This window comes from Oncorhynchus kisutch, linkage group LG19, assembly GCF_002021735.2.
Source record: "Oncorhynchus kisutch isolate 150728-3 linkage group LG19, Okis_V2, whole genome shotgun sequence".
Lineage (NCBI taxonomy): Eukaryota > Metazoa > Chordata > Actinopteri > Salmoniformes > Salmonidae > Oncorhynchus > Oncorhynchus kisutch.
The window spans coordinates 1021743-1048281 of NC_034192.2; the positions used below are offsets into that span (position 1 = coordinate 1021743).

Sequence of the window (26539 nt, forward strand, 5' to 3'; positions counted from 1 at the left end):
TCAACATATTTGGACTTTTATTGTTTTACAGCATTAGGGACCGGTTTCTGTTGTAATCCCATTGTAAACAAGGCCTGTTTCATAGTCAGTGGAGATTCTTATAACTAAAGGTGGGAGACTGCAAACAACCATTTCAAACAGGATACAGGTATATAATTCTCCATACATCTTCATGTACATATTTACTTAATATTCATGTCAACTGTAAGAGTACTGTTAGTCAAGTGAGGTCCCGGTAGGGCAAAGTACATTAGCACAAAACGGAAAGAAAGTCACTCCTACAGCTTAGAGACATCCTAAAAAAAACATCTGGCAAAAAAGACATTGTTTACGAAAAAAGTTAGAAAAATCTATTCCTACACAAGCTGAATGATATAGATATGGCATCTCAGTGAGAAAGGGGGTGAGGAGGATGTATAGCGCCATGCACATACACAGTTCTTACGGGAATTTAAGACTTTCCGTCTTGTGCGGTCATCATCGACCACCATTTCAAGGCATATCTCTGGTAATCAGAGCAGGTCAAAGCTGCTAGCAATCGGTGCCACAATCTGGGACAGGGGTGGAGCGAGGGACTACATTGCTGGCGATTCGTAGCTTTAAATTTGGGCTTTTAGTATTAATAACACCAAAGTGTAACAGAGAGCATGTTGATACATTTGGCAGTATGTACGGAATTAGAAAAAAGCGGAATATAAATAGAGCCGTGTTGAGGCTTTAAAAAACATACATATCAAAACCCTTCATGCTCCTTCGAGCCGCTGGGTCTTTCTTCAGCAGAGATCGTCAACTAGATTCAGCCTCGGGACGATTTCTTGGGTGGATGAGCAGGGGCCGGAACATAATTACAAATACTTTGTAGACTGCAAATTGACCGCAGGAGGCCCAAACAGATATAACTTAAACAATCATTTCAAACCTTGTTTACATTTAGTATACGATGACATCTCTGTATTTATTATCTGTAGGAAAACTTGGGAACAGATATCCAAAATTAAAATCACTTGGTTCTGATTAACTGGTGTTTTTACACTCTTTTGTTCCAAGCATAATAATTATTTATTTACCGGGGGGGGGGGCCAAATTAAACCACGTGGGTCAAATTTGGCACGTGGGCTACCAGTTGGGGAACCCTGCTCTGCAGCTTTTAAATCAAACAATTCTCTAAACTCGTTTCATTCCAGTCTAAAAGATTATCGCATTACCCATCTGAGACCGACACTGTGGTTTTAAAAAACGTCCCTTGCCGATCTATGGCCGATGTCTATCTTTTGGCCCCAACCGTGCTCTCAACACACTAGAAGCATTGTGATAGGCCACTAGTTGATTGGTTCACGTCGACTAAGGGGGGGTATGGACATGGCCACTACAGCGAGGGAACGTCACCTAGTCTAGAGTCCCAGCCAATGAGTCTGTCAGTTGAATCACAGTCAAGGGGGGTATGGACATGGCCACTACAGCGAGGGAACGTCACCTAGTCTAGAGTCCCAGCCAATGAGTCTGTCAGTTGAATCACAGTCAAGGGGGGTATGGACATGGCCACTACAGCGAGGGAACGTCACCTAGTCTAGAGTCCCAGCCAATGAGTCTGTCAGTTGAATCACAGTCAAGGGGGGTATGGACATGGCCACTACAGCGAGGGAACGTCACCTAGTCTAGAGTCCCAGCCAATGAGTCTGTCAGTTGAATCAGTCAAAAGTTTAACAGAATATACTTTTCTCAAAGCAGTTACCATCTTTCTGCATAAACAGAGCTGACTACATAGATAAAGGAGGATTGCCAGAATACACTTGCACACAGAGTAGCAAGACAAGTGTTTTTCCACATATATAGTTTGATTGGGATGTTTGTGGCTTCTGATGTGGAGGTGTCGGTACGAGCAGATCCCAGGGAATACAGAGGGGTGACAGTATGGCTCTCTCACTTTCACCAGGAAGAGGAAGATAGCATAACAGCACCTTCTTCACTGAGTTTGTCCTCACACACACACACACACACACACACACACGCACAAATACTTCCTTCAACACGCTCTCACACACCCCAAGGGGACCGGTATTCTGGGAGGGGGTTATGGTGAAAACCCTGATGTTCCGCTTCGTAAGTGCAAAATCCCATGTTTCCCAGGTGATGGTGTTTGTTTTGCAGGTGTTCCCCCCAGACCTCTCCCGTGGGGTGTGTGGGGAGTCGGCAGGGAGAGTGATGAGGTGGGTGTCAGATGTGGCGGGTACGTTTGGTCACAACGGGGGTGGGGGCGTCGGGGGCGGCCCTAGTCAGCTTCTTTCTGGCCCCTCCATCAGTAAAGTCGTTTCTCGTAACTGCAGAGAGAGAGAGAGAGAGAGAGGGCATCGCGAAAACACAATGATACCATCAATCAGTTAATGATAATCAATAATATAACGACCACACTAAACAATTCCTATCACCTGCTCTAAAACACACACAACAATTCCTATCACCTGCTCTAAAACACAAAACAATTCCCATTACCTGCTCTAAAACACAAAACAATTCCTATTACCTGCTCTAAAACAACCGGATAGAACCCTTTCCTACTACATCAGCTATCAATCTGTCTAAGCAATAAGATACTGATTCAACTATAAAACAAAGGTTGACAAATCCCATTCAATCCCCCATCATCTTGCCAGTATACTTATTACAAGGTTATCTGCCCTATGGATAACTGGGGAAGGAGAGGATAGAAGGAGGCTAGTGGACAGAGAGAGGAGACTAACAAAGCTTCCCATAATTCATCCCCATTCAAAAATGAAATACGTAATGGCGAGCACCCCTCCTCCCACTAACAAGATAATAGTCTGAAGGGGAACGTCACATCGCCATATTAGCCGTCCTTATAGGCTAGCTGCCAGATTCAAACATCAAGATGGGAAGCACTTATCTAAAGGTAAGATTTACATTTCCCACCTGGATCATTTAATCAACAAGATCAAACTTAACCATTCAATTTAGAAACAAGGGGAGAGTTGTTCTACATGCAAATGGAGATGTGGGGCCCACCACTAGGCCACACCCTTCACTTCACAGGTCTATGTACGTGTACTTACATGGAACAACAGAACATCTATGGTGAAAGACAGAGAGAGAAAGAGGACTGATGTCTGAGAAAGAGGCAACACTATCAGTTGTAGAAAAGTCATGGCTATCTACTGCTACACACACACATTTAAATTCCACTGTGTGCGTGTGTGTGTGGGAGACAGAGTCCAACGTACGAGTGAAGCCCATGGACTCCTCCTTCCACCTGAGCAGACGTGGTCCTCTTCTCAAACTTCAGCTCTCCAGAGTACATCATGGAGCTGTGGAAAACAACACAATATCAGAGATCACTCAGTCACACACACACTATCAGAGCTCACACACTGGTCCCCTCTACCTCACACACACAACTCACCGTAGAACAGAGAGACTCTTGGCGCCGATGTCCTGACAGCCATGTTGGATGCCAGCGATCAGGTAGGGGATAAACTTGTGGATGGAGCCCTTGTCCTGGACAGAGCCGGACACGCCCTGAGCCACCTTCACCTTGTCCCCTTCACTGTGGAATCAGCCAGTCAGAACACAGAGACGGGTTAGACACTGCTGATGGACAGCGAAATTCTCTAATGAGAGCACAGAGAGCAGCTTAAACACAGGAAAGTTGGCACCATTTGTTTTGAGAAAATGACTTACATTTGTCATATATTGTATCACAATGTGAACCGTCTGAATGAAGGACAAAACCAATAAATACATGTATATAATCAGACATAAAATATTAATTTCACTCATCAGCGATTAAAACCTCTTTGGGCTGCAATCCCGTTAACGGGATGATATGACAACAGCCAGTGAAAGTGCAGGGCGCCAAATTCAAAACAGAAATCTCATAATTAAAATTCTGTTATACTCACAGACATCATTCAAACAGTGTTAGAAACTTCAGAGTGTTTTCTATCCAATACTACTAATAATATTCATATAATAGCAACTGAGACTGAGAAACAGGCCATTTACTTTGGGCACCTTATTCAGCCAAGCTACTCAATACTGCCCCCCAGCCATAAAACGTTTTTAATTAACAGCAACTGTTGATGTGCAATAACTTTGTTTACCTGGTCTTCATTCCAACCCTCCTATGAATTTTAATGTCTGATCAAGAGTTAGTCTACGTCCCAAATGGCACCCTATTCCCTATGGCCCCTGGTCAGAAGTAGTGCACTATACAGGCCAGGGAATAGGATGTGATTTGGGCTGCAGCTCTAGTGTGTGATGTCCTCCCTACCTGAAGTAGCGTTTCTGGCTGCTGGTGCTCTTCTCCATGGCGTCCAGAGAGCCCATGCCGCGGTACTTCTTCAGCCGCACGCCGTCCGAGAAGAAGTACTCCCCCGGAGCCTCCGTGGTCGCCGCTAGCAACGAGCCCATCATCACTGGGGAGGGGTGGAAGAAGTCATAACTCAAAATCATTGGTTGGTACACATTTCTCGAACTAATTGTCATTACAGCTAGTGTTTTGTTATATCGATTACCATCAATCAGCTTTGAATGAATTAGAGTAATAGACATGATCTCATGTCTATTCCTCTAATAGACATGAGCTCAACGGTGGATTAGACATGAGCTCAACGGTGGATTAGAGGAATAGACATGAGCTCAACGGTGGATTAGAGGAATAGACATGAGCTCAACGGTGGATTAGAGGAATAGACATGAGCTCAACGGTGGATTAGAGGAATAGACATGAGCTCAACGGTGGATTAGAGGAATAGACATGAGCTCAACGGTGGATTAGAGGAATAGACATGAGCTCAACGGTGGATTAGAGGAATAGACATGAGCTCAACGGTGGATTAGAGGAATAGACATGAGCTCAACGGTGGATTAGAGGAATAGACATGAGCTCAACGGTGGATTAGAGGAATAGACATGAGCTCAACGGTGGATTAGAGGAATAGACATGAGCTCAACGGTGGATTAGAGGAATAGACATGAGCTCAACGGTGGATTAGAGGAATAGACATGAGCTCAACGGTGGATTAGAGGAATAGACATGAGCTCAATGGTGGATTAGAATAGACATGAGATCAACAGTGGATTAGATTAATAGAGGTGAGATCAACAGTGGTAAACAAAACTAGCACAAAGACATCAAGATACTGTAAGACTATAGACCTGGGCTATTCAATTCTGCTCCTGAAGGGCTGAAAAACTTCTGGTTTCTGGTTCTACCTGGTAGTTAATTGCACTCACCTGGTGTCCCAGGTCTGAATGATTAGAAGGAGAGGATGAAAACCAGAAGCGTTTTGGCCCTCCAGGACCGAAATTGGACAGCCCTGCTATATACCTATTCTAGCCTATGAAATTAACCATATTGACCTAGTGCATGCTATAAAAGGGGTTCATGAAGGATTAAGCTAATGAATGAATGAATGGGTGAATAAATGACAACAGAAGAGTGAATGGTAATGAATGCATGACAATGAAACAATGAATGACTATGAAAGAGCGAACGCAATTAAGTGAACGAAAGGTACCTGTGGATGCCCCGAGTGAGAGAGCCTTGACCACGTGGCCCACGGTCTGAATGCCGCCGTCTGCGATGACTGGCACACCGAAACGTCTAGCATACTCTGCCACCTTATACACCGAGGTGCCCTGAGGCCGCCCGCACGCCATCACTATGGGAGACGGAGACAGGAAATGCATTTGCCATCATTTGCTGAATGTAATGCTGTGGAGAAAGTTGTCGCCATGGTAACCGAGAGGAGATCCTTCATAAATCACCACAACGACAGAGACTAGCAACTAGCGTAGCATCTTGGTTGGTTACTCGCTGCTCTGATCCTTCTCCAGTTTTGCTATGTAGCTTCAGCGGTTGACCTATACATTAGAACTGATCCAAAGCCAGCTGCTATGGGTAGAGAATCCTATGCGAATTATCACATTTCTATTTAATATCACTAAACTCATAACATTTAGACGTAATACTACAATTCCAAATCGCACATTGCACTCAAGGTGTAGATTCTGGGTTGGGTCAATTCCATTTCAACTCAGTCAATTCCGCAAGTGGGTTGAAATTTAAAACCAGCAACAGTCCTCTCCTGCATTCAGTTGTGAATTGATCCTGTAAGGTTGATAGTATCAGGGGGTGGGGTCACTACCTTCCTGGGTGATACAGATGGAGCCACAGCCCATGCCCACTCTCAGAGCGTCCACTCCTGCATCAATCAGGTTCTTGGCCTGGGCTGCCGTCACCACTACAAGAGACAACACCACATCATCAGAAGGCAGGAAAAGAAAGGTTTGGTGTGTAAGTGTCTAATGTATTTTCCCCCCAAGACCGATCTTGATAGCCTCTCAAAAATCTGAAACTGGATGGCTGGAAGTGTCATATAGTGATAAATCCTGTCCCAGCGCTCCACTCTCTCACCGTTCCCTCCCACCACCTGCAGCTCGCTGTACTTCTGTTTGATGTAGTTGATCATGTTGACCTGATACACAGAGTTGCCTTGTGAGGAATCCTGCAGAAACAGAGAAAACAAGTCATGTCTGCACTGCAGTGACACGGTCTACTGCCATTTAGACCTGAAACCCAACCGTAACTCGACCACAACCACCATGTCCACCAAAACTGTATGTACAGGTCAACCATTGTCCACCAAAACTGTATGAACAGGTCAACCATTGTCCACCAAAACTGTATGAACAGGTCAACCATTGTCCACCAAAACTGTATAAACAGGTCAACCATTGTCCACCAAAACTGTATAAACAGGTCAACCCCTAACCACCATGTCCACCAAAACTGTATAAACAGGTCAACCATCTACCCAAACCCAAACCCCATCTGTATCCTAACCATAACCTGCGCCCTGTATGCTCTAGTCGGCTGGCCCCCGCTACATATTCGTCGCCAGACCCACTGGCTCCAGGTCATCTATAAGTCTATGCTAGGTAAAGCTCCGCCTTATCTCAGCTCTCTGGTCACGATAGCAAACACCCACCCGTAGCACGCGCTCCAGCAGGTGTATCTCACTGATCATCCCTAAAGCCAACACCTCATTTGGCCGCCTTTCGTTCCAGTTCTCTGCTGCCTGTGACTGGAACGAATTGCAAAAATCGCTGAAGTTGGAGACTTTTATCTCCCTCACCAACTTCAAACATCTGCTATCTGAGCAGCTAACCGATCGCTGCAGCTGTACATAGTCTTTCGGTAAATAGCCCACCCAATTTACCTACCTCATCCCCATACGGTTTATATTTATTTACTTTTCTTCTCTTTTGCATACCAGTATCTCTACCTGTACATGACCATCTGATAATTTATCACTCCAGTGTTAATCTGCAAAATTGTAATTATTCGCCTACCTCCTCATGCCTTTTGCACACAATGTATATAGACTTTATTCCTCTACTGTGTTATTGACTTGTTAATTGTTTAGTCCATGTGTACCTCTGTGTTGTCTGTTCACACTGCTATGCTTTATCTTGGCCAGGTCGCAGTTGTAAATGAGAACTTGTTCTCAACTAGCCTACCTGGTTAAATAAAGGTGAAATAAAAAATAAATAAAAAATAACCTCAAACCCACCAGTACGACCACGTCGACCCCAGCCTGCATCAGTAGGTCCAGTCTGTACTTGTCGTCGTCCCTGGTGCCGATGGCGGCTCCGCACAGCAGCTGTTTGCGAGAGTCTTTGGAGGCCAGGGGGTAGTCCCTGTTCTTCTTCAAGTCTGTCCTGGCGATGATGGACACCAGCTCATCACTGTCATTCACGATGGGCAGCTTGCCTGGTGGTGGTGTGTGTGTGGGGGGGGGGGGGGGGGGACTTTGTTAACCTCTCTGGGATCTTTCGGGACACTAGCGTCCCACCTCGCCAACAGCCAGTGAAAGTGCAGGGCGCCAAATTCAAAACAGAAATCTCATAATTAACATTCCTCAACCATACAAGTATTTTACACCATTTTAAAGATACACTTCTCGTTAATCCAACCACAGTGTCCGATTCACAGAAAGCATTCAGCCATTTTCCAACCAAAGAGAGGCGTCACAAAAATCAGAAAGAGATTAAATTAATCACTAACCTTTGATGATCTTCATCAGATGACACTCCCAGGACTCAATGTTATACAATACATGTATGTTTTGTTCGATCAAGTTCATATTTATATCCAAAAACCTCAGTTTACATTGGAGCCATGTTCAGAAATGCCTCCAAAATATCCGGAAATATTGCAGAGCCACATCAAATAACAGAAGTACTCATCATAAACTTTGATGAAAGATACATATTTTACATAGAATTAAAGATAAACTTGTTCTTAATGCAACCGCTGTGTCAGGTTTAAAAAAAGCTTTACGGCAAAACCACAATATTCAATCATCTGAGAACAGCCTTCAGTCACAAAAGCAAGCCATACAGTTACCCGCCAAATTGAGTCAACAAAAGTCATAAATAAGTGAAGTTTTATAATGTTATCTTTACTGATCTTAGTCGGAATGTACTCCCAGGACTTCCACAATAAATGTTTGTTTTGTTCGATTACGTCCATATTTATGCCCAAATACTCCCGTTTTGTTCGCGCTTTTAGTTCACTGTTCCAAAGGCACAATGCGTGAGCACAAAATCCAGACGAAAAGTCAAGAGTTCCATTACAGTTTGAAGAAACATGTCAAACGATGTTTACAATCAATCCTTAGGGTCTTTTTATAATAAATCTTCAATAATATTCCAAGCGGACAATAGCCTATTCATTACAGAGGAAAAAAAAGGAACACCGCACAGTAAACAACTGATTGGCCTCAGCCTAGTCCACTTGTTGAAACAGCTCTTATTCAACACCCTTCCACAATAGAAGCCTCAAACAACTTTCTAAAGACTGTTGACATCGGCTGGAAGCCTTGGGAAGTGCAATCTGGCCCCATAGACACAGCATATTGGATAGGCAATCACTTAAATGCAACTTCAAACCTCAGATTTCCCACTTCCTGGTTGGATTTGTCTCAGGTTTTCACCTGCTATATGAGTTCTGTTATACTCACAGACATCATTCAAACAGTTTTAGAAACTTCAGTGTTTCTATCCAATACTAATAATTTGCATATATTAGCATCTGGGACAGAGTAGCGGCAGTTTACTCTGGGAACATTATTCATCCAAGCTACTCAATACTGCCCCCCTGTCACCAAGAAGTTAAAGGTGACCAAGTAATTCTGCCATCTAACCTCAAACAGTTCATAAATGACCTTGTACAGCAAACCAAAGACAATCTAGTCAATAATAAGTTGAGGATGATACAATAGAACAATGTACCAGAAAACAGACCACAATAGACTCCTAGGACTGTACCGACTGGCTCACCTTTTTTGCTTCGCTGTAGAATGTCGTTAGCCTCTTTCAGCGTGACACCGGCTGGGGCCACCACTAGCTCCTCCCTCTTAGTCATGGCCTCCTCCAGTGGTCGGCTGTGGTCCTTCTCGGAGAGGAAGTCGATGTCTCTGGAGGTGATGATGCCCACCAGCTTGCTGCCCATCTTGCCAGTCTCGGTGACGGGGATGCCAGAGAAGCCGTGGCGAGTCTTGGCCTCGAACACATCCCCCACCGTGTGACGCGGGCTCATTACAAGAGGGTCTGTGATGAAGCCCTGCTCAAACCTCTGGACAAACAACAAATATCTGTTAATAAACCATCATGTTTATAGATGCACCGCAACCCATTTAATACCAATCAATATAAAATGATGCAAGTCATTAACTACAAAGGGTAAATGCTTCCATAGGCGTTTATGGGGTCTCACCTTAACCTTGCGGACCTCGTTGGCTTGGAATTCAGGGGTGCAGTTGTGATGGATGAGGCCGATGCCTCCCATGAGCTAAAGGCATTCAAAAACACCCGACAAATAAAACACACTTTTGGGAGACGGAATACTGTTTATGGTACGTTTCCCCCCAGCAACACAAAACACTTAGAATGTGACGGATGTGGAAAGCGCACAGTCATTTCTAGCATAGAGGACACACATATATATATTTTGTACTGGCTCGAATGTCAGGCTGCAAGGTCTCACCGCCATGGCGATGGCCATCGATGACTCTGTGACTGTGTCCATGGGGGAGGAGATGAGAGGCGTCTTCAGGGTGATCTTCCTGGTCAGGGCAGAGGTCAGGTCCTGGTGGAGAAAGTAAGGAGGACATATTGGCTCAATAACCCACAACATGTTTAGGAAATCAGTCATTCAGCACACTAGATAATATTAAATCAAATCAAAGTTTATTTGTCACGTGCTCTGAATACAACAGGTGTAGACCTTACAGTGAAATGCTTACTTACAAGCTCTAAACAAAAGTGCAAAAAAGGTATTAGGTGAACAATAGGTAAGTAAAGGAATAAAACAGGCTATATACAGTAGAGAGGCCATAAAAGTAGCGAGGCCATAAAAGTAGCGAGGCTACATACAGACACCGGTTAGTCAGGCTGATTGAGGTAGTATGTACATATCGTTAAAGTGACTATGCATATATGTTGAACAGAGAGTAGCAGTAGAATAAAAGAGGGGTTGGCGGGTGGTGACCATCATTACTTGTAATGGTAAAGGTTGCTTTCTCAGTTGTCCACTAGGGGGCAGACATGCTCCAACAAGCAAATTTGTCCTATGTGGATTGGCCTAAGGAAAATGACAGCTTTTGGTCACGTTTCTCAAGCATGCTTTCAATGGCTGACTGGACGATGAGTCTCAAAGTCTCAGATGAGAGTTGGAACAGCAAGTAAAGAACATGCAACTGGAAAGCAGACATCGCCATCTGGCCTCCTGCATCACATCCGGCTGTGATTGGGTGTCCCAAAGGACAGCGCACAATTGGCCCGGCATCATCCGGGCTAGGTCGTCACTGTAAATAAGAATTTGTTCTTAACTAACTTGCCTAGTTAAATAAATGTTTAAAAAATAAAAAATAAAAAATAAAAATGTAGAAACCTGTCATCAGAAAGACAAGACCGATGTTGCTTTGACTAAACTGATGCATGTGACTGAGGGGACGTTTTTGCACAATCAGGCCGTGACCTTGTTAGAAACTATCTGCCAACACACTGGGAAAGTTCCCTTTTCTAAAATAAAACAATAAAACAATCCCAGCCACTTCCACAGTCTCAGCTGGGAGGGAAAACATGGCATGAGAAAACCAGTGTGCATTTTATGACATCAAGAGCTGTCCTCCCTCATCTTTGGCAAATGTAAACTACCATACCAACTATTTCTGTTTCTGAAATGGGGGGGGGTGAAGAAAAAGGCTGGACACTGGCAGCCATTTTGTTAGCTCAACTGCACCACCCTGCCAAATTCTACTAACCTTTAAAATTGAGAGACCACCTCTGCACATGGTGTGACCAGCAATAATTTCCCCATTAAAACACCAGACAGAAGCCCACCTCACACTTATAAAACATCCCTGTGTGGAAGAGGGTGGGGGGGTCTATTTTAAACTAGTGTAAACAAATATTATTGCATGAACTTTGACTGTATTCACAGTTGAGACAGACAAACACAGGCTCGTCCAAGTTCCCAGAGACTGACTCCACCGTCAAGAAAATAGACCAGGTTACAACCCTACGGAGACTACCCACAACGCCACGGCAACAACGCAGACAGGCACCTTCCACAGCAACAAGAGCTGTGTTCTAGTCTGGACAAAAAAGGAGATTAGAGATATCAATTAGATTAAAAACTCCTGATGGACGAGAGAGAAGGGCAGGGGGATTTCACATAAAGCCTGAGATTAACGCTCACATCATCCCCTGAGAGAAGAGTGAGCAACCAACCAACCAGGCACAACCGTAAACAGAGAGAGACAGAAAGACAGAGAGACCAGATGTGGGAGGCCATCTTGGTAAAAATAGGGTGGCTAGGAGGTTAGGGATGACGAAGGAAGCTGAGAGCATTTTTGGAAAAGCTGCAATTACAAAATGAGGTTTTGGCTTTGAATGCAGAGGGTGGTTTGTGCATCTGTGTGGACACAGCATACTGTAAAAAGGCTTTGGTTTCAGAAGTGGCTCTGGCAAGGAGTGTCTGCTGAAATAATAAGGAATGTGTAGGAAGCAGTACTGCTCCCACTTGGTGCACCCATAGTCATTATCCCTGTAGTTTTCAGAGATCTGGAAGGACCAGTCTGGGGCGGCAGGTAGCCTAGTGGTTAGAGCGTAGGAGTGGCATGTAGCCTAGTGGTTAGAGCGTTGGGGCAGTAACCAGCAGGTAGCCTAGTGGTTAGAGCGTTGGGCCAGTAACCAGCAGGTAGCCTAGTGGTTAGAGCGTTGGGGCAGTAACCAGCAGGTAGCCTAGTGGTTAGAGCGTAGGGGCGGCAGGTAGCCTAGTGGTTAGAGCGTTGGGCCAGTAACCAGCAGGTAGCCTAGTGGTTAGAGCGTTGGGCCAGTAACCAGAAAGTAGCCTAGTGGTTAGAGCGTTGGGCCAGTAACCAGCAGGTAGCCTAGTGGTTAGAGCGTTGGGGCAGTAACCAGCAGGTAGCCTAGTGGTTAGAGCGTTGGGCCAGTAACCAGCAGGTAGCCTAGTGGTTAGAGCGTTGGGCCAGTAACCAGCAGGTAGCCTAGTGGTTAGAGCGTTGGGCCAGTAACCAGAAGGTAGCCTAGTGGTTAGAGCGTTGGGCCAGTAACCAGAAGGTAGCCTAGTGGTTAGAGCGTTGGGCCAGTAACCAGAAGGTAGCCTAGTGGTTAGAGCGTTGGGCCAGTAACCAGAAGGTAGCCTAGTGGTTAGAGCGTTGGGCCAGTAACCGAAAGGTTGCTGGATCGAATCCCTGAGCTGACAAGGTAAAAATGTGTTGTTTAAAAAAATATATATATATTTAGTAGTTCTGCCCCTGAACAAGGCAGTTAACTCACTGTTCCCAGGTAGGCCATCATTGTAAATAAGAATTTGTTCTTAACCGACTTGCCTAGTTACATAAAGGTTATATGAAAAAAAAATGTAAAACTGGAGGACACCAGTTCAACAGGCTAAGAGCAGCCTTCATCGTATTGCCCATTACTCTACCCCATTACTCTGAACACTTAAGAGGAATGGGCTAGGGAAGAGGGTCTCAGAACAAAGTGGAATTGAGCCCATGAACAGAACAGTAGGCTGAAGCTAGGTCGAAGGGTAGTCTGTAGCTCAAAAGCTATATTGAATTGTCTTAGCTTTCTGGAAGGTCTTGACAGTCAGAGAAGAGAGGACTACTCACCACATCGTCTGAGGTAAAATCAATGAAGCCCGGCAGAATCAGGAAGTCGCTGAAAGACAGACAGAGCAAAAGGTCAGGGGTCAAGGTTCACAGGTTGTCATGACTAAAGAAAGATGGCTTAAGACAAGAGGACTACAAGATTCATAGTGCAGTGCAATGCAACTGCCAGCCAACTGGTGACAGTGGGTCAGAAGTGGCCTATTATAAACCCCTCACCCTTTTCCCCACCCAATTTCAACGTTTACAAGTACCTCCACCATGTTGGAGTTGGGTCCATAGCAGGAAGTGTTGAAAGCCAAAAGGGGAATATGTGCAAATTAGCCCCTAGAACTGCCACTTCGACCGAGCCTGGTAACGATATAGGGAAAAATAGTTCTCGCAATGGTTGAGGAGTCTGACCCGAAAGTTGCCCGTGATATAAATTTGAATAAACTAAACTACAAGTGAGTTTGCGTTAAGAACTAATGGAAAATGTCTTGATCCCAAAAATTGTACGTTCATAAGTTCGCCCTCTAGTGATCGCTGATCAAGCTGCCCCTTCCCTTTGCCTTGTACTCTAGTCTAAAGAGAAACACTGTCTCACCCCGTTAGTCCAGTGCTTGACAAAAGCATCTGGGGTTCAACTTCATTTCTTACACTGTATGAACACAATGGCAGGCAGAGAGAGAGCGGTAGAGAGCATATGAGACAGAGGGAAAAAGAAGGATGATGTGTTTTTCACAGATGGGTGGATCTGGTGGTTTGGCAGATGGGTGTGAAAACAGACAGACTGGACAGAGAGGGAGAGACGAATAAGTGAGTCTTTGTCTGAGAGAGAGAGATGTGGAAAAAGTGAAAACCAGAATAAGATGGAGAGCAGGAGAGAATGGCCCTAAAGCAGATAGAACAGGAGGAGCGAGAGAAACAAAAACAGAGAGAGAGAATGGCCCCCTGTCCTTTATCATCCGTCAGACCATTCCTCTCTCTCCTCCGCCTGTGTGGGTGAAGAGATGGGGCCTAAAATATGTCTACCAAACGGGACAGGGAGGGGTCCGCCTGCAACCGCCAGACACCTCACAAACATCAACACAGTCTGGCACAGAGAGGCAGAGGGGAAAATATCTGCCAGCATTTAAGGAAACCACAAACCTCCACAGGTTCTGGATCAGCTCTCACTAGCCAGACCAACCCCTAACCAGCATGAGCCAAACGGTTATGACCATTCAACCACTAAGTAGAGAAAGTGGGTAGGTCTGATTTAGAGTGCACTTACCTGTCTAGTCTTGCATACTATTAATGTTTAAATATCTATTGCCTGACAGTTCTGTTATTAAAACCGCTTCGGGCCCTAGTAATGCTGGGTGCGACTTGATTCATCTTCATTTCATGCAGACAATTTGACAAGCCTGGATAGCATTACTTCATAACGTGGTTCTACACTTCTGCAAAGGCAGTGCACTACACATGAAGAATTATGTCACGATTGTAATCTTTTCATTTCTCGTCCCTTTGCCACATAAGTGGATTGAGAATATAGTCTTCTACACCAATGTCCCGGGAGAGAATTGCGTTGGAGAGATGAGGGGGCTTGAATGGGGCTAATTAGAAGCCGAGGATGATTAGGTGGCTGTGATCATAAGACATCATCATGGAATCATCCCATGAAGCCTTTGACAGAAAATGACTGCATTGATGAATTCTTTATGACAGGTGTAATATATGATAATAACATGCAGCAGAATCATCTGCTGTACTAGAAAATGTTGAGTTGCTGAAAGAATATTGATCCAGCTTGGTGAAATGGCCTTGAGACCCTGACAGAGCATCTCAGCTCACCCTGATCCAGCTTGGTGAAATGGTCTTGAGACCCTGACAGAGCATCTCAGCTCACCCTGATCCAGCTTGGTGAAATGGTCTTGAGAACCTGACAGAGCATCTCAGCTCACCCTGATCCAGCTTGGTGAAATGGCCTTGAGACCCTGACAGAGCATCTCAGCTCACCCTGATCCAGCTTGGTGAAATGGTCTTGAGACCCTGACAGAGCATCTCAGCTCACCCTGATCCAGCTTGGTGAAATGGTCTTGAGACCCTGACAGAGCATCTCAGCTCACCCTGATCCAGCTTGGTAAAATGGTCTTGAGAACCTGACAGAGCATCTCAGCTCACCCTGATCCAGCTTGGTGAAATGGTCTTGAGACCCTGACAGAGCATCTCAGCTCACCCTGATCCAGCTTGGTGAAATGGTCTTGAGACCCTGACAGAGCATCTCAGCTCACCCTGATCCAGCTTGGTGAAATGGTCTTGAGACCCTGACAGAGCATCTCAGCTCACCCTGATCCAGCTTGGTGAAATGGTCTTGAGACCCTGACAGAGCATCTCAGCTCACCCTGATCCAGCTTGGTGAAATGGTCTTGAGACCCTGACAGAGCATCTCAGCTCACCCTGATCCAGCTTGGTGAAATGGTCTTGAGACCCTGACAGAGCATCTCAGCTCACCCTGATCCAGCTTGGTGAAATGGTCTTGAGACCCTGACAGAGCATCTCAGCTCAACCTGATCCAGCTTGGTGAAATGGCCTTGAGACCCTGACAGAGCATCTCAGCTCACCCTGATCCAGCTTGGTGAAATGGCCTTGAGACCCTGACAGAGCATCTCAGCTCACCCTGGTGAACACTTTCATAAGGGAGCGTGTATTCAGCTCCAGCGTGTTTGTGTGGACAGTAAGCCTGCCAGATTACAGCAGCAACAGGTAAGCAGACACCTCAAAGCCAGTAGGCCTTAGAGCCAGTGAGAATACATCTGGCTTTCTCAATTTATCTTGCCTTCGATTCCTTGCATCCCCGCCTCCCTCTCAAAATACATTGGAGAAGAAAGTCCAAGGGGAGTGACTTTAGACCTCCTTTAATAGGGTTAAAAAGGAGCCGAGGAGATAGGGAAAGACGAATTGAGATTGAGCCACTGTCGCTACCGTCCTGGGTTGCCATGTTTGTGAGGCAGTTGTCTGTGGTTGCCATGGTGGAGACACAGCTGTATGATACAGGTAATACGGGCCCAGACTTCCTCTGATGTCGTCCCCCGAAACGCTCACATGACAGTACCTCGGGCTAGTCATGTGCTCTGCCTTGCCTTTAAGCAGGACGTGCTTCATTAAGGAGTGGAGGGACTCGCCGGTATCACACACACATACATTACCTAATCAATTAACCCCTGTGAACTGGGACTAACTCTCCATTCAAATGTGTAGTGTAAATAGTGAATACCATTATTGTGTGGATGTTAAGTCTGAACCAAAACATTTAGTCATTTAGCAGACGCTCTTATCCAGAGCAACTTACAGCAGCAATTAGGGTTCAACTGTAAGAAACAAAATGGTTGAGTTGTACCTGCTTGTTGTCTAAATATTGTTTTTCTCACAAACGCCACATAATCGGTTTAGAATGAATATATATATAGATTTTTTACAACTTTTACCCGCCCCCCCTCCCCCAATTTCATGATATTTCATTAGCAGTTACAGTCTTGTACAATTGCTGCAACTCCCCTACGGACTCCGTTTAGGCGAAGGTCAAGAGCCATGCGTCCTCCGAAACACGACCCTGCCATGCCGCACTGCTTCTTGACACACTGCTCGCTTAACCCGGAAGCCAGCTGCACCAATGAGTCGGAGGAAACACCGTCCAACTGGCTACCGTGTCAGCTTGCAAGCGCCCGGCTCGTCAGAGCACTGCTGCACCACTTGGGAGGCCCTACGGTATCCATTTAATCTGTAACATAGGTTCCATACTAAATGGCACCCTATTCCCTATGGTCAAAAGTAATGCACTTTGTAGGGGACAGGGTACCATTTGGGACGGAGCCACATATAGTCAAAAGACATAGGCTACAACATCAACACAAGGACGTGAATGTTACTCTATTTTAACAAGTAGGTGTTGGAAGCATTTTATAGCAGATAGTCATTTTTGTCAAGTCCTCTAGCCAGAGGTATGTTCAAGAAGCAAAACGATGCAGAGAGTTTTGGGCAACAGTCTTGGGCAAAGGGGTGAAATTAGTGAAGTAGCTTGCTGTGGCAACATACAATGCAATGACAGTCTGCCATATTGGGGCAGTCCAATGCTTCGCTTGTTGAAATCAAGTTAGTTTTAAACAGAGTGAAAGTGAATTGAGGGTTATTCAGTGAAAGTAAAAACAAGTGAATATGAAATGAGCAGATAAAGAAAGGGCCTTAGGATATGAGTGCAGTCAGATGTCAGATGTCATTACTAGATAGATTAGATAGTGATTGAATGTCTCAAAGAATCAAATAGCAGTTAAAGATGCAGTCATATCATTACCGGAAGCAAATATCATGCTATGGTGCAGATCAGGTTAATAAGCAATCAACCCCCACTACCCCTGTCCTACTCATTCATCTGTACAGATCAGGTTAATAAACAATCAACCCCTGTCCTACTCATTCATCTGTACAGATCAGGTTAATAAACAATCAACCCCCACCACCCCTGTCCTACTCATTCATCTGTACAGACCAGGTTAATAAGCAATCAACCCCCACTACCCCTGTCCTACTCATTCATCTGTACAGATCAGGTTAATAAGCAGTCAACCCCCACCACCCCTGTCCTACTCATTCATCTGTACAGACCAGGTTAATAAGCAATCAACCCCCACTACCCCTGTCCTACTCATTCATCTGTACAGATCAGGTTAATAAGCAATCAACCCCCACCACCCCTGTCCTACTCATTCATCTGTACAGATCAGGTTAATAAGCAATCAACCCCCACCACCCCTGTCCTACTCATTCATCTGTACAGATCAGGTTAATAAGCAATCAACCCCCACCACCCCTGTCCTACTCATTCATCTGTACAGATCAGGTTAATAAACAATCAACCCCTGTCCTACTCATTCATCTGTACAGATCAGGTTAATAAACAATCAACCCCTGTCCTACTCATTCATCTGTACAGATCAGGTTAATAAACAATCAACCCCCACCACCCCTGTCCTACTCATTCATCTGTACAGACCAGGTTAATAAGCAATCGACCCCCACTACCCCTGTCCTACTCATTCATCTGTACAGATCAGGTTAATAAGCAGTCAACCCCCACCACCCCTGTCCTACTCATTCATCTGTACAGACCAGGTTAATAAGCAATCAACCCACACTACCCCTGTCCTACTCATTCATCTGTACAGATCAGGTTAATAAGCAATCAACCCCCACCACCCCTGTCCTACTCATTCATCTGTACAGATCAGGTTAATAAGCAATCAACCCCCACCACCCCTGTCCTACTCATTCATCTGTACAGATCAGGTTAATAAGCAATCAATCCCCACCCCCCCTGTCCTACTCATTCATCTGTACAGATCAGGTTAATAAGCAATCAACCCCCACCACCCCTGTCCTACTCATTCATCTGTACAGATCAGGTTAATAAGCAGTCAACCCCCACCTCCCCTGTCCTACTCATTCATCTGTACAGATCAGGTTAATAAGCAATCAACCCCCACTACCCCTGTCCTACTCATTCATCTGTACAGATCAGTGTTTTTCTCAGCCAGCTAAAAATTAAAATACAATTGGTGGCGAATGTGGTGTTTACTTCTGCCAAATTCATCAACAAGGCACCTTATTGATTCAATTAAATCTATTTTTAATGGGACAATCATTTGCTTCCCCTATATGAACTCATCGTTTGGAGACAAGACATTTTTACAGTATAGTGTATATAGTGTCAAAATGGTTGAAAAGTCAACCGTTTTACTCACTTGTAAGTCAACCCGTCGCCTTTAGAGCATAGCTCTTCTGCCGTTTGACCATCAGCGACAACAGACTGTTGTTGAGCAGATCTGCGATTCAAAACGTGTTGGCCATCATTACAAAGCGCCGCCCGCATATCGTCCATCATCGCTTGCGCTTAGGTTTGGACAGTACGAGAGCGTACTTGCACAATACGGTTCTATTTGGCATTTGTATTGTGGTTGAACTGAACTTACTTGTAGGTGAGGCCGTCTCCAACGGAGAAAAGCTGTTGTGCGGAGAGTCCGTCTTCTGGGACATAGCCCGTACCACCACTGATCAGGTAATCAGCCATGCTGTCAAATGAAAAGGACGACAAGCAGGCATTAGATTGTAGCATTCGATGCATTTTCAAATATAATTAGCCATCAATAGATGAAGGGGTTAAAAGGTGACGACGCTTTGCGCCTGTGAATGACTATTAGTGCTGAGTGATTAACCCAAAACGCTGGTGTTTTGTTGTCATTGTATTATTTAAACAAGGCATTTCGTTCAGGTTTCTTCTGTGATATCAATGAGACAAATGATATCAAGCCCGAACTGTTTGATGTAGTAGGGAGTTGTAGTTTCCAAAAGGCCAATATTCTACATAGTTTAGCATGGAAAACGTGGTATTTACCTATAATGACCATAATCCATTTCATGCCTACTTGTCCATCTGTGTTTCTTTTAGCTTGCTACATTAAAGAGATAAGGCTAATTCGAAAGGAGAGCAGTTGCTTCACGAGGTACACTACACAACCAAAAGTATGTGGACACCTGCTCGTAGAACATCTCATTCCAAAATTATGGGCATTTATACGGACACATTGCTGCTACAATAGCCTCCACTCATGAAAAACAGCCCCAGACCATTATTCATCCTCCACCAAACTTAACAGTTGGCACTATACATTCAGGCAGGTAGCGTTCTACTGGCATCCGCCAAACCCAGATTTGTCCATCGGACTGCCAGATGGTGAAGCATGATTCATCATTCCAGAGTCCAATGGCAGCAAGCTTAACACCACTCCAGCCAACGCTTGGCATTGTGCATGGTGATCGTGGGCTTGTGTGTGGCTACTCGGCCATGGAAACCCATTTCATGAAGCTCCAGACGAACCGTTCTTGTGCTGACATTGCTTCCAGAGACAGTTTGGAACTTGGTAGTGAGTGTTGCAACCGAGGACAGAATGTTTACACACTATGCGCTTCAGCACTCCTGCTTTGTGTTCTTGTATGGCCTACCACTTCGTGGCTGATCCGTTTTTGCCCCCAGACGTTTCCACTTCACAATAACAGCACTTATAGATGACCGGGGCAGCTCTAGCAAGGCAGAAGTATAACTGCCTTATTGGAAAGGTGGCATCCTATGAAGGTGCCACGTTGAAAGTCACCAAGCTCTTCAGTAAGGCCATTCTACTGCCAATGTTTGTCTATTGAGATTGCTTTGGCTGTGTGCTCGATTTTATACACCTCTCAACAACGGATGTGGCTAAAATAGCCGAATCCACTAATCTGAAGGTGTGTCCACATACACAAAAGTATCTCTACCTGAAATTGACAGTTGGTATTCAGCAGTCAAAAAAGTATGCCTTGTTTACATTGAAGAAATACTAAAATTGTGATTTTGTCAGACAGCAGCTCTATAGAGGTGAGATGACTTGGAATGAAATAGTCATCAAATAAAACAAATGTAATATACCAAACTGAAATATTGTATTGAAGTAAAATAATGTGAATAAATGGTTAAGTGATAAGCAGCCACTACTATCATGGACATTTTATTCACAGTTTCATTATGTGTTGTTATTATCGAACCTGAAATCATGACTTCTTTAAATAGTCAAACTGAAACCTAGCCGAACTTACAAACCCAGATCGCTGCGACCTAACGACTATGCGTTTTCAAAATGTGGATGACCCACTAACATCTATAAGAAACCTTTCTATTAGAGGGGGCATGCTGGCAAAATATAGCCTTACGAAATTAACCCTTTCATGCACGGTTGTGTAAATATACATGCCTAAAATAGCAGCAGCACTAATGTTAAATAAAACACGTTGCTTTACATTTTTTCATGTTTGATATATATATTTGACAATTTACTGGATAAACACCAGGAAAATAGAGCACATCTTTATTGCTTGTGGTGGCTGTCCATGCAAACAAAACAGCCATCAAGCGTGTTAAACAATGATGTGTTCCGCAAAAACGTTTCCTTCAAGCACATATTTATCCAGACTACCTACAGTGTTCTGGATAGCTGCTGAAAGGCAACCGTGAGCAATGCCTGTCAATACCGTAGCTAGCTACAGTAGTTAGCTAGCACTTACAACCGTTATCTGGCTACTGTACAGCTAAGTACCTAACAATGGTTACAATGCCTTGAGCCCAAAATACATGCGGGGAGAATAAAACATGGCTATATTAACGATTAATGACGAATCTAGCAAACTGTCCGCAGCCTAAGTATTTATAGATTTCCATCCATCATGATGTCTTTAACATATCGTTTGCAATGTATTTTATCACCAAAGCTGCACTATAAATTAGCCATCTAATTTCTTGCCACGCAGGTCAAAATGATCAGTGCGTTATTCAGCAGGAGCATGTGTCAGCTAGCGGTAGCCGGCTAGCAAGCTAACTAACATGTTTCAACTCATTACTGAAGATGCTCTGTATTCTATGCAATTAGCCACCTCACCACGTGTTTAGTCTTACTTACAGTTACCTAATGTTAGCTACGTTAAGAAAATGTGAAACAAAAAATCAATTCCAGCCCGTTTTCTACCTCTTGAAGCTGACCACGTTGAAGGTGTTCGGAAATGCGAACTTTCCAGCTGTAGCTAGCAAGTCCAAAATGAGCGGAAGCAATGTGTGCTTTCTCTATTATGGAGGGAACCAACCCACAATTAATTCCCCTACTACAAACTCAAGTGATGATGCGAGGCTGGTCCAAATTTGATTGCCTTTCGCTGCTAGTGTATACGCGTTAAATAAGAAGAAGAATATTTTCGCAGAAGCGTCGAAAATGGATGCGTCACATCCCCTCTCCTCCCACGTGGGGCGCTCATTGAATACGAAAACATGAGGGTAAAATCCCAACTCAATCACAGACTTTACAGGTTAGTGAGATTATGTCCTTGTAATTTATGTAATATACCTAATATGCATAGTGCAGACCATACATCTTTTGGAGGAGAAAATCATGCATTTAGGCTACAGGGAAATTGGCACTATATTCTGGCAGTGCCAATGTCCATATATTATCATTTTATAACCCACATATATCCACAAAAATAGCCCTCCTACCATCCGTTTTTGGATCAATCAAGAATCATAAATCATTCAAATGTGTAGAAATCAACTTTTATAATGCTTATCTACTTATCAATCTAAAGTGACTTTTGTATTTTGACAAAACCCACAAATCAACTATTCTCAGATGGTTCAGTGAGGTGCAACGTTTGGTGGTATTAACTGAACAGCACCACTGTCCGATTTACAAGTCACATGCAACCAGTTACTAGTAACCAATTATACGGATGACAGTGGCATTTTCTGGTCTAGATTGACCTCAACTGACCAGTAGAGCCAGCCAGGCTACATACCTCCTTAAATAGCCTAGATCACATTTGACACATTTACAGTAGATGAGGCTACACATTGATGGAATTTACCCTAATTTTCTCCTTCTTATCTTGTATATCATGGCCTATGCCTTTCACTTTCAAATGCAGGACAGACTGTTTAAAACAGAAAGAGAGAATGGCCCCGTCCTTTATCATCTGTCGAGACCATTCAGATAATAAAAGCACAAAAGTCAATAGACCATTGGCATTCAAGCTGACGGATTTGGGAGAATCAGACTGAATTATTTATGCTTGGCCTATTGTGCTGTATGTTGACCTGTGAATCCACAAGCATTGCGTACCAAACAGTTCCACACTCTCCCATGTCTGTGATGGTTCAGGGTTGGGAAGAGGAGCACACACACACACGTACACAGACATACACAGACAGATGAAGTAGACCTCCCTCACAAGCACACACCTTTGTAAAAGGAGGACGGACAGCTCACTGCTGTCAATACCATCAGTGGCTGACGGTAGTCACTGACAAACAATTGCAACCTACCATCACGCAAGCAATGTCGCAATAAATTAAAATTTTGTTCTTCCTTGTCACCATCGTTTCCTGGAGAGTGAGGAATTCTAACCCATGCACTCTTGATCCTGTGCATGAAATGGAGTGGGACTGCTGTCGCTGTGTGCACTCAACCAACACACAGATATTCAGAGCAAATAAAACCAAATGCATTTGTAATGGTGACTAGTGATCCACCCTGCATTAAAACAGAATTCACCCCAAGTACATTTATCATGGGGATGTATATTGTCCCTTGGTCTACTCCCTGTGTGGCACTATACCAGGAGCCCCTCCTCCAGTACTAAGCAAAACACAGAGGGCCTTCCCAGCCTTGACAAGTACCAAGGTGATCTGGCGGGTACTGTGTCTGTGCATGAGTTCATTGCTTTAAATGTGGGTCGCCCACAATATGGGTCAGAGATTCCTCTATGCACACCCGGTGGCTATTTCAAGCATTGATTCAAACCCGATCCCATTAAGCTCTCCACCTGCTGCCCTAGCTGCAAGGCATAAGGGGGACCTGCCACTCCAAAAATAGCCTTGAGGCAGTTTCTGTTGTTTTGGCATCAGAGTAGGCCACTGTGTTTAGGGGCCGCCCTCAGAATGACTCGCCATAAACCATATAAGACACAGGTGTCCTAGAGCTTCATTATGGGCTAACGAGGAGATTTAACTTCAAGGTTATTGACAAGCCAGGCTAAACACAGGGCTATGTGGCAGTGTAAACTGATACTACTCAATGGGCTGTATTTACATATTGTAACCATGGTGAAAGCAGAGTAATGAAAAGTAGTCAAAACAAGTGGGAGGAACTAATGCCACAGCTTGAATGCTCATTAGTCAAATATATACTGAATATACAACAAATTAGAAACACCTGCTCTTTCCATGACATAGACTGACCAGGTGAATCCAGGTGAAAGCTATGATCCTTATTGATGTCACTTATTACATCCACTTCAATCAGTGTAGTTGAATGGGAGGAGACAGGTTAAAGAAGGATTTCTAAGCATTGAGACATTGATTGTGTGTGTGTGCCATTGTGAATGGGCAAGACAAAATATTTAAGTACCTTTGAACAGGGTATGCTAGTAGGTGCGAGGCCACCGGTTTGAGTGTCTCAAGATGTGCAACGCTGCTGGGTTTTTCATGCTCAACAGTTTCCCGTGTGTATCAAGAATGGTCCACCACACAAAGGACATCCAACCAACTTGACTGTGGGAAGCATTGGAGTCAACATGGGCCAGCTTCCCTTTGGAACGCTTTCGACACCTTGTCCATGCCCCGACCAATTGAGACTGTTCTGAGGGCAAAACGGGGTGAAACTCACAGGAAGTGCTGAGGGCAGGACAGCTCATAATAATGGCTGGAAGGGAGTAAATGGAATGGCATTAAACACATTAAAACCATGTGTTTGATACATTTGATACCATTGGCTCAAGTCAATATCATGAGCCCGTCCTCCCCAATTAGGTGCCACCAACCCCGTGTGGTGCAACTCCAACTCAGGTTGGATTTCTACGAGTTGCTACGCCAGTAAACTATTCTACATTTCAGCAAGTATCTAAAAATCTTTTTTGCCTGGCCCTTCACTAATATGTTGTTCTTTTCAAATGGATGCCAGTTTATTTCACTAAGTAATACTCTAGTACAGCTTTAACCATAATCTTGCTTTGCCCGACTCACCTCTCGGGGCCAAAGCCAGCCTGGATGCGGGTGGCGCTGTATCGCTGGGCGGCCGTCTCATGCCCGTGCCCATGCCCATGCCCATGGGGGCTGAGGCGGAAGAGGTGCTCCGCGTCTTGCGGTGAAGGGTTGGAGCTGGGACGGGGTAGCTCTGTGTCCCCTACGATCCTCCGGTAGTCCATCTGGTGGCTGTCCCGCTCTCCATCCACCCCAAAGTGTTCGTAGCCGTACCCCTCCATGTTGGGTCCAATTGCCAAGCTCTCTTTCTCCAGTCTCTCACTCTGGTCGGTGACCTCACCGTCGCCCTCTGACCCTTCTGTCGGTGACGTCCCTCAAGTGGACTCAAGTCACGTAGGGACTGGGTGTTCCTGAACCGGGCTACCAGCTCAAAACAATTCCCACAGAACAGAACAAATTAGAACGATCTCAGCCAACCAACCAGACGAGTCAAAGGAGCTGAGGACCTGAGTTTGAAAAACAGAGCTACTTGTGAGAGACACAACACGTTCCCTGGTTCAACACATTCTTATCTTGGTCTCATAGCTCCAGTGTTGTCTTTTGCGTCAACTTTGTTTTCGAATCCCAGGTCTGATACAAAAATACTCAGTGAGATATGAGAGAGAGAGAGAGAGAGAGAGAGAAAGAGAAAGAAGGTAGTTATGTCCCTCCCTCCCCCGTCTCTGTGCAGGGTGCACCTGCAAACCAACCCACAGTGTCCGCTAGGCGTGTCAGGAGAGGGTGTCACCGTGGTAATGCTCCTGCCGAGATGGCGTCGTCGTGGAAATGATGCCGGAGAGGCTTGTCGTCGTGGAGTCGTTGCCGTCCCAACGTTCCCCTTGCCCCTGTGAGAGAACTAATACGCACTGACCTGAAGGGAGATTGTGGTGGGAATGGGAGGAGTGAGATGGCAGAGAGAAATGGCCCAGACTAATAGAGGGAGGGAGAGGTGGATAGAAAGAAAGACAGAAAGAGAATGTCTGCAGGGATAGAGGAGAAGCAGAATGGGATACTCAGTGTGTTTTTGTCTAGTCGAGTGCTGCTCTATGAATCTCTGCGTACAGCTTAACCCTGTTTCCTGTCAGTGGCACACGTTGCTTTCACAAAGAGGATTGGGGAATTAGAATACAGTGGGCTGGAGATACATGCAGGAGGCAGGGAGGGCACTTAAACACACTCCAAATAGACTAGCACTGTTGCAAATGTGTGTGTGTGTGTGTGTGTGTGTGTCTGTGTGTGTGTGGGGCCGTGGGACAAACCCACAGTAATATAAAATAATTCCACAAACTGCTTGAGATAGTACCAAAGTATGGCCTTGAGGAGGATGCCTGGCTTGCCTTGGGCACAGACAGGTTCAGGGAGGTACAAACAGTGCTCACACTGCACCACAGGAGAGAGTGTAGCTAACACAAGGGTGACAGCTTCTTACATAGCCCCTGAAATACGCCTCAAATGTTCAGTACAATCTACAGTATATGCACAGTACAAACCATTCTGCTCACAAAAACTGTGTGTGGATGTACCTTTATATAGGACAGTCTGAGGCCTGTACTCTTAACATCTTTCAGACATGGTTTTGCAAGCTTACAAAATAGAATGTTAAAGGCTCATTTGACTGTAGCATGGAGCTAGCTATAGCAACAACCAAGGTAGTGGGTTCAATTCCAGCATGGACCCCACATACCGTGCATTCAGAAAATATTCAGAC

The 26539-nt window shown here is 44.8% G+C and overlaps 1 protein-coding gene across 4 annotated transcripts; it reads right to left on the reverse strand.

Annotated features, from left to right (window-relative positions):
- LOC109878565 (inosine-5'-monophosphate dehydrogenase 1b) lies at nt 1–25432 on the reverse strand. 4 transcript variants are annotated; one of them, XM_031797401.1, is made up of 15 exons: nt 24835–25432; nt 19214–19312; nt 18986–19066; nt 13227–13275; nt 10070–10171; nt 9800–9874; nt 9364–9658; nt 7593–7792; nt 6434–6524; nt 6165–6260; nt 5535–5678; nt 4286–4430; nt 3416–3559; nt 3237–3320; nt 1–2318 (listed from the first exon to the last, which is right to left on the reverse strand). In XM_031797401.1, the coding sequence occupies exons 1-15, from the start codon at nt 25071–25073 to the stop codon at nt 2297–2299; spliced, it is 1866 nt and encodes a 621-aa protein (XP_031653261.1). In that variant the 5' UTR covers nt 25074–25432; the 3' UTR covers nt 1–2296. The 4 variants fall into 4 exon arrangements, with proteins under 4 accessions (XP_031653261.1, XP_031653263.1, XP_031653262.1 ...); XM_031797403.1 differs by lacking the exon at nt 24835–25432 and adding an exon at nt 21791–22069; XM_031797402.1 differs by lacking the exon at nt 18986–19066 and having other exon boundaries at nt 24835–25430.
- Between the last annotated feature and the right edge of the window lie 1107 nt (nt 25433–26539).